Source organism: Procambarus clarkii, unplaced genomic scaffold (genome assembly GCF_040958095.1).
Source record: "Procambarus clarkii isolate CNS0578487 unplaced genomic scaffold, FALCON_Pclarkii_2.0 HiC_scaffold_318, whole genome shotgun sequence".
NCBI classification, from domain to species: Eukaryota; Metazoa; Arthropoda; class Malacostraca; order Decapoda; family Cambaridae; genus Procambarus; species Procambarus clarkii.
Window position 1 is genome coordinate 78,020 of NW_027189351.1, and position 8,430 is coordinate 86,449.

Below are 8,430 nucleotides of genomic sequence, written 5' to 3' on the forward strand. Positions count from 1 at the left end.
AATACAGCCCTTCACTCAGTCATCGGCATTGGGGCCTTCGGCCCCTTGTCCACCCTCGGACCCCCGAAGGGGGATTTTCAGGTCCTCTGATTGGCCAAAAGGGTGACGTGGCCTCACGTGATTGGTTGTTGGGGAATGCGAAGCGCTTCGCATTCCCCAACAACCAATCACGTGAGGCCACGTCACCCTTTTGGCCAATCAGAGGACCTGAAAATCCCCCTTCGGGGGTCCGAGGGTGGACAAGGGGCCGAAGGCCCCAATGCCGATGACTGAGTGAAGGGCTGTATTTTGGCTATGTGAGGTAGGAGGATTTACTTCACCCCTTCACATTGACAATTCATAGTACTCCTCGTATGTGTGGATAATTATAAACTTTGTTGGGTTGTTTTTTTATTTTCGGTATTTTTTTTACATTTTGTACATTTTGTATTTTTTGTTTAGAATGGGTGGTTAACAATATACTCAGTTACATTATTTTGGGCCATGAGGGCTTGGAGGTGTTGATTATATACGGACGATGGTCCTGTCTCCATGCCGTCAGGCGGTAGTCTTATAGTTATATTAATGAAATGTTCCATAGTAATCCTAGCTCTAAATTTTATTAAGGCTCCATTAGTATCCTTTACAGGTGTCATGCGCATGAAGATCCCATGTGTTTGGTCTGCTCGCATTGGATTGTAGCGAAGTACGCCCGATGATGGTCGTGTCCATGCTCGTGCTCCTCCCCTGAGTGGTAAGTAGTTCCATTTGTTTGATTCCACTCCACTTGCATTTGCTATTTTGTACCATGAAGCATTATCAGGATGTATTGTAAATGCTTTTCTATCTCCTGGTCTCATAGTGTCGTAGTGTCCCATTGTTGCGATTAACCATTCTGGGTTTACAGCTGACTGGTCCAGTGTTGCTTGCTGTGGGTTTTCCAGCCATTTTGCTAATGTTGTTGTAGATGGGAATGTCACTTTTCCATAGCTGTAATTTGTGTCTTTGAAAATTTCCATAAATGTTTGAATATTTGGTGTTGTTTGTTCTATTGGTGTTCCTGCTTCGTTTTTGAGGATGTCTTGAAGTGGTATCATAGAGTGAAGTAAGAATCCTGCTTCATTGATTTTCATTCCGTATCCGAAGGCAGTAGACCTTAGTGTTGCCCATCTGTTTTTGGCAATCGCCTCACCTGTTTGGTCTAGTCCATGTGTATAGAATTCCAGTATGTCTAGTGGTTGAAAGTAACAACTTTTGCTGTCTGACAGTGTTTCTATTTCAATATATCTTCTCCCGTGCATTTCAAATGTTAATGTTTCTGTTTTGAATTGGATTGCCTTATGTGGATTTCCTTCTCCTCCTCCTCCTCCTTCGCCGTGTTCACCTTCTTCCATATGTTCATCGTCTGCCATTCGTCTTACTCTCCTTCGCGGTTCATCTTCCTCTCTTTTACGCTTGGTTGTTGGTGGTGGTGTTCTGTAATGAAATGATATATATATATATATATATATATATATATATATATATATATATATATATATATATATATATATATATATTTATATATATTTGTATGTATTTAGTTTTATATATATTATATAAGTATAAAATATAAAATTGTAATATAATTAATACTTACGGTAATGAACTCATTTATTTTCTGTTTGTTCCTGTAGTATAAGTACAAGAAGTCTGCTGTGGTGATCCGTCCTGGTGGCGGGTCTAAGCTGTTATGAGCTGGCATTCTGTCGCTCATTCCTTTTATCTCTATGTTGAATTGGAATGTTTTTGTTCTTGATTGCAATGCTGCGCCATCTGCTGGTGCTACCCAATAGTCTATTGGTTTATTATTGGAAATGAATATTGGTATCCTTTTCAATGGTTCCATGTCACTGTTTTTGACATTAATCTCAAATGTGGAACCTTCTAACAGTAGTTTGTATTCATCCACTGTGGCATGGTTTATTCTTGGTTCCTCGAAGAGTGCAAAGTTGCGGTTCAATAAGTTTTGGAAGTGGAATTAGTTGTTGTCACCTCCTCTTGTTATGGTTCCTGTGTTCAATGTGTTAAGGAGTGCTCCGAGCGTCAGTGTTTTGCCTGTTCCGGTTGGCCCTTCTATTACCAGTGTGTTAATCTTATTGAACCTTTTGTCTGCTATCATGATGAACCAGGAGAGGAATTCTACTATATTTATATTGTTCTTTTGGAATAGGTATTTTAACCATGCATCATTTCTGTCTTGATATGTGTCTCTGGTTGTCTTTTGTAGTTGAATCATTACTGGTTGTGCATTGCTTTCCTGTTGTTTTTTCTTAATTGTAAATGCCAATATGGAACGGATTTTGTCTTTATATCCTGTGCCTAATGTTTTGTACATTAAAGCAAACTCTTCTTGTGTTTGTTTATGGAGTAGGTCATTGACACTTATGACGTTATGCTTCTCTATCATTTCCAAGATGAATTCGTATTCATTATTTTTGTTTGTTTTAGGTTTCCTTTCTTGTCTTTTCTTTTCCATATATGGGCATGGTCCGTCAATTTCATCTGATGGTATTTTGTTGTGCGTGAAGTATCTGATTATGTTTTTTATTTGGGCAGACACAAAACCAAAATAGTGCAGTTTGTTAACTCCATATCTGATAAGATAGAGAATCCATTTTTTGAGCATTTGGACAAGTATTGTGCTTGATGTTGCTTCGAGTCTGGCTGTGCCGGTAAGTCCAAGGTAATTGAGGATTGCCTTGCGTTGTCTGCTGAGATTGTTTGTGGTGCATCGGAAGGTAATGTGCCAATGGTCGTTGTGATCAGCCATGATGAAGCTTGGTGGTTTTGCTCCTCCTCTTGGTTTTGGTTTTGTTCTTGTGACGAATGTGTAGTATGTTTCTTCCATTTGTTTATCATTTGTATCCTTTTCCAGTCTCCTTCCGTCCATTTCGTCCGGTCTGCTGGTAGTCCTTTTAGGAGTGTTGGGAGTGCTGTCGTTTTCTTTGTCCTCTCCTGTGGTGGCGGCATTTCTTCTATGTCTTCCACTGTCATCTGTGAGTTCCAGTTTATTTCCTCCATTAGTGTTTGCAGTATGTCCTTTTCTGTTGTTGGCCTCTTTGAGGGACCAGGTTGAGGATTTTCTAGGCTGTCGATCTGTCTCTTCGATCCATTCGATTGAGGTGTCACTATCGGAGTTATAGGGGTTTGTGTGTCGATGTCGTTTAGGGCTTGGAGAAGTAGAGCTTCTTCTATTTCGTCTCTTGTTTGGACGTTGAAGAATTCTTGATAAATGACTTTTCTCGATGCTGCTGGATCGTGATTTACTTCTGCATGGTGTTTCTCCCTTTCCTTCTTCGAGCCTAGGAGGAGTGCTGTCCATACTTTCTGCTCCCGGAGTAGGAATGTTTCGTTTGGTTGTGTTGAAGGATGGTGATTTAGAAAGAGCCCTTCTCGCGGTAAGAAGAGTTTTTCTTTCATCAGTAGGTGTAGGAGTTCGAGAAATGCTTTCCTGAGCGACAAGCTGCTCACATTCTGTAGCTCCAAGAGAATGTTGTGTCCACTCTGGATTTCGTACAGGAGAATCTGAGGTGTCCACTGTTTCAGAAACTCGTGTTCTATTGGGAGTTTCTGGTACCAATTCTCTATCGCTTCCTGAATTCTCTTGCTGCTGCTTATCCCCACTATCAGGTATGATCTTGGATAGATGTAGAATCCTTTCTCTGTTTTCGGTAGTTCTGGTGTCATTTTGGTCTGCGTATTTCTGTAGTTCAAAGAGATCTGATAGCCACTCGTCTAGTTTACAGTCAGCACACGATTGTATATTTTCCTCTCTGTATTTATCTGCACTACAAAAATCAATTGGCACTTTGCACTGTTTACACCACACTTTAGAATGCCTGTAGCAGAAGTATTGTCCTCCGAGTTGTAGGTATTCGTCAGGAGATAGGTCCCATTCGTGTTCTGTAAAGAAAGAGATGAAGGTTAGTATATTTGGCTATGTGAGGTAGGAGGTTTTACTTCACCCTTCACATTAACAAATGTAAATATCTTCATATACTTACTTTGTGATGATGTCGACATAGTAGAAGGTCTTCACTCCTTCTACAGTGCCTTGCTCTTGTCCACCCTCGTATAGAACTAATAGGCTCGTGGGGTCCTCCCTCTTATATACCCAACGCGAAGCGCCTCGGACCCCCGAAGGGGGATTTTCAGGTCCTCTGATTGGCCAAAAGGGTGACGTGGCCTCACGTGATTGGTTGTTGGGGAATGCGAAGCGTTCGCGTGGGGTATATAAGAGGGAGGACCCCACGAGCCTATTAGTTCTATCCGAGGGTCCACCCTCGGACCCCCGAAGGGGGATTTTCAGGTCCTCTGATTGGCCAAAAGGGTGACGTGGCCTCACGTGATTGGTTGTTGGGGAATGCGAAGCGCTTCGCATTCCCCAACAACCAATCACGTGAGGCCACGTCACCCTTTTGGCCAATCAGAGGACCTGAAAATCCCCCTTCGGGGGTCCGAGGGTGGACAAGGGGCCGAAGGCCCCAATGCCGATGACTGAGTGAAGGGCTGTATTTTGGCTATGTGAGGTAGGAGGATTTACTTCACCCCTTCACATTGACAATTCATAGTACTCCTCGTATGTGTGGATAATTATAAACTTTGTTGGGTTGTTTTTTTATTTTCGGTATTTTTTTTACATTTTGTACATTTTGTATTTTTTGTTTAGAATGGGTGGTTAACAATATACTCAGTTACATTATTTTGGGCCATGAGGGCTTGGAGGTGTTGATTATATACGGACGATGGTCCTGTCTCCATGCCGTCAGGCGGTAGTCTTATAGTTATATTAATGAAATGTTCCATAGTAATCCTAGCTCTAAATTTTATTAAGGCTCCATTAGTATCCTTTACAGGTGTCATGCGCATGAAGATCCCATGTGTTTGGTCTGCTCGCATTGGATTGTAGCGAAGTACGCCCGATGATGGTCGTGTCCATGCTCGTGCTCCTCCCCAGAGTGGTAAGTAGTTCCATTTGTTTGATTCCACTCCACTTGCATTTGCTATTTTGTACCATGAAGCATTATCAGGATGTATTGTAAATGCTTTTCTATCTCCTGGTCTCATAGTGTCGTAGTGTCCCATTGTTGCGATTAACCATTCTGGGTTTACTGCTGACTGGTCTAGTGTTGCTTGCTGTGCGTTTTCCAGCCATTTTGCTAATGTTGTTGTAGATGGGAATGTCACTTTTCCATAGCTGTAATTTGTGTCTTTGAAAATTTCCATAAATGTTTGAATATTTGGTGTTGTTTGTTCTATTGGTGTTCCTGCTTCGTTTTTGAGGATGTCTTGAAGTGGTATCATAGAGTGAAGTAAGAATCCTGCTTCATTGATTTTCATTCCGTATCCGAAGGCAGTAGACCATAGTGCTGCCCATCTTTTTTTGGCAATCGCCTCACCTGTTTGGTCTAGTCCATGTGTATAGAATTCCAGTATGTCTAGTGGTTGAAAGTAACAACTTTTGCTGTCTGACAGTGTTTCTATTTCAATATATCTTCTCCCGTGCATTTCAAATGTTAATGTTTCTGTTTTGAATTGGATTGCCTTATGTGGATTTCCTTCTCCTCCTCCTCCTCCTTCGCCGTGTTCACCTTCTTCCATATGTTCATCGTCTGCCATTCGTCTTACTCTCCTTCGCGGTTCATCTTCCTCTCTTTTACGCTTGGGTGTTGGTGGTGGTGTTCTGTAATGAAATGATATATATATATATATATATATATATATATATATATATATATATATATATATATATATATATATATATATATATATATATATATATATATATATATATATATATATTTATATATATTTGTATATATTTAGTTTTATATATATTATATAAGTATAAAATATAAAATTGTAATATAATTAATACTTACGGTAATGAACTCATTTATTTTCTGTTTGTTCCTGTAGTATAAGTACAAGAAGTCTGCTGTGGTGATCCGTCCTGGTGGCGGGTCTAAGCTGTTATGAGCTGGCATTCTGTCGCTCATTCCTTTTATCTCTATGTTGAATTGGAATGTTTTTGTTCTTGATTGCAATGCTGCGCCATCTGCTGGTGCTACCCAATAGTCTATTGGTTTATTAGTGGAAATGAATATTGGTATCCTTTTCAATGGTTCCATGTCACTGTTTTTGACATTAATCTCAAATGTGGAACCTTCTAACAGTAGTTTGTATTCATCCACTGTGGCATGGTTTATTCTTGGTTCCTCGAAGAGTGCAAAGTTGCAGTTCAATAGGTTTTGGAAGTGGAATTGGTTGTTGTCACCTCCTCTTGTTATGGTTCCTGTGTTCAATGTGTTAAGGAGTGCTCCGAGCGTCAGTGTTTTGCCTGTTCCGGTTGGCCCTTCTATTACCAGTGTGTTAATCTTATTGAACCTTTTGTCTGCTATCATGATGAACCAGGAGAGGAATTCTACTATATTTATATTGTTCTTTTGGAATAGGTATTTTAACCATGCATCATTTCTGTCTTGATATGTGTCTCTGGTTGTCTTTTGTAGTTGAATCATTACTGGTTGTGCATTGCTTTCCTGTTGTTTTTTCTTAATTGTAAATGCCAATATGGAACGGATTTTGTCTTTATATCCTGTGCCTAATGTTTTGTACATTAAAGCAAACTCTTCTTGTGTTTGTTTATGGAGTAGGTCATTGACACTTATGACATTATGCTTCTCAATCATTTCCAAGATGAATTCGTATTCTTTATTTTTGTTTGTTTTAGGTTTCCTTTCTTGTCTTTTCTTTTCCATATATGGGCATGGTCCGTCAATTTCATCTGATGGTATTTTGTTGTGCGTGAAGTATCTGATTATGTTTTTTATTTGGGCAGACACAAAACCAAAATAGTGCAGTTTGTTAACTCCATATCTGATAAGATAGAGAATCCATTTTTTGAGCATTTGGACAAGTATTGTGCATGCTGTTGCTTCGAGTCTGGCTGTGCCGGTAAGTCCAAGGTAATTGAGGATTGCCTTGCGTTGTCTGCTGAGATTGTTTGTGGTGCATCGGAAGGTAATGTGCCAATGGTCGTTGTGATCAGCCATGATGAAGCTTGGTGGTTTTGCTCCTCCTCTTGGTTTTGGTTTTGTTCTTGTGACGAATGTGTAGTATGTTTCTTCCATTTGTTTATCATTTGTATCCTTTTCCAGTCTCCTTCCGTCCATTTCGTCCGGTCTGCTGGTAGTCCTTTTAGGAGTGTTGGGAGTGCTGTCGTTTTCTTTGTCCTCTCCTGTGGTGGCGGCATTTCTTCTATGTCTTCCACTGTCATCTGTGAGTTCCAGTTTATTTCCTCCATTAGTGTTTGCAGTATGTCCTTTTCTGTTGTTGGCCTCTTTGAGGGACCAGGTTGAGGATTTTCTAGGCTGTCGATCTGTCTCTTCGATCCATTCGATTGAGGTGTCACTATCGGAGTTATAGGGGTTTGTGTGTCGATGTCGTTTAGGGCTTGGAGAAGTAGAGCTTCTTCTATTTCGTCTCTTGTTTGGACGTTGAAGAATTCTTGATAAATGACTTTTCTCGATGCTGCTGGATCGTGATTTACTTCTGCATGGTGTTTCTCCCTTTCCTTCTTCGAGCCTAGGAGGAGTGCTGTCCATACTTTCTGCTCCCGGAGTAGGAATGTTTCGTTTGGTTGTGTTGAAGGATGGTGATTTAGAAAGAGCCCTTCTCGCGGTAAGAAGAGTTTTTCTTTCATCAGTAGGTGTAGGAGTTCGAGAAATGCTTTCCTGAGCGACAAGCTGCTCACATTCTGTAGCTCCAAGAGAATGTTGTGTCCACTCTGGATTTCGTACAGGAGAATCTGAGGTGTCCACTGTTTCAGAAACTCGTGTTCTATTGGGAGTTTCTGGTACCAATTCTCTATCACTTCCTGAATTCTCTTGCTGCTGCTTATCCCCACTATCAGGTATGATCTTGGATAGATGTAGAATCCTTTCTCTGTTTTCGGTAGTTCTGGTGTCATTTTGGTCTGCGTATTTCTGTAGTTCAAAGAGATCTGATAGCCACTCGTCTAGTTTACAGTCAGCACACGATTGTATATTTTCCTCTCTGTATTTATCTGCACTACAATAATCAATTGGCACTTTGCACTGTTTACACCACACTTTAGAATGCCTGTAGCAGAAGTATTGCCCTCCGAGTTGTAGGTATTCGTCAGGAGATAGGTCCCATTCGTGTTCTGTAAAGAAAGAGATGAAGGTTAGTATATTTGGCTATGTGAGGTAGGAGGTTTTACTTCACCCTTCACATTAACAAATGTAAATATCTTCATATACTTACTTTGTGATGATGTCGACATAGAAGAAGGTCTTCACTCCTTCTACAGTGCCTTGCTCTTGTCCACCCTCGGATAGAACTAATAGGCTCGTGGGGTCCTCCCTCTTATATACCCCACGCGAA

At 40.6% G+C, this 8,430-nt stretch overlaps 3 protein-coding genes across 3 annotated transcripts; all 3 read right to left on the bottom strand.

The window, feature by feature from the left end:
• Window positions 1–437: 437 nt before the first annotated feature.
• LOC123771187 (uncharacterized) lies at window positions 438–1,391 on the bottom strand. Its single transcript, XM_045763638.2, has one exon. The coding sequence runs from the start codon at window positions 1,389–1,391 to the stop codon at window positions 438–440; it is 954 nt and encodes a 317-aa protein (XP_045619594.2).
• Window positions 1,392–1,999: 608 nt separating this feature from the next.
• LOC138361357 (uncharacterized) lies at window positions 2,000–4,044 on the bottom strand. The gene is made up of 2 exons (XM_069320725.1): window positions 4,026–4,044; window positions 2,000–3,924 (listed from the first exon to the last, which is right to left on the bottom strand). The coding sequence occupies exons 1-2, from the start codon at window positions 4,042–4,044 to the stop codon at window positions 2,000–2,002; spliced, it is 1,944 nt and encodes a 647-aa protein (XP_069176826.1).
• A 642-nt stretch (window positions 4,045–4,686) lies between these two features.
• Window positions 4,687–5,640, bottom strand: LOC138361358 (uncharacterized). The gene has a single exon (XM_069320726.1). The coding sequence runs from the start codon at window positions 5,638–5,640 to the stop codon at window positions 4,687–4,689; it is 954 nt and encodes a 317-aa protein (XP_069176827.1).
• Between the last annotated feature and the right edge of the window lie 2,790 nt (window positions 5,641–8,430).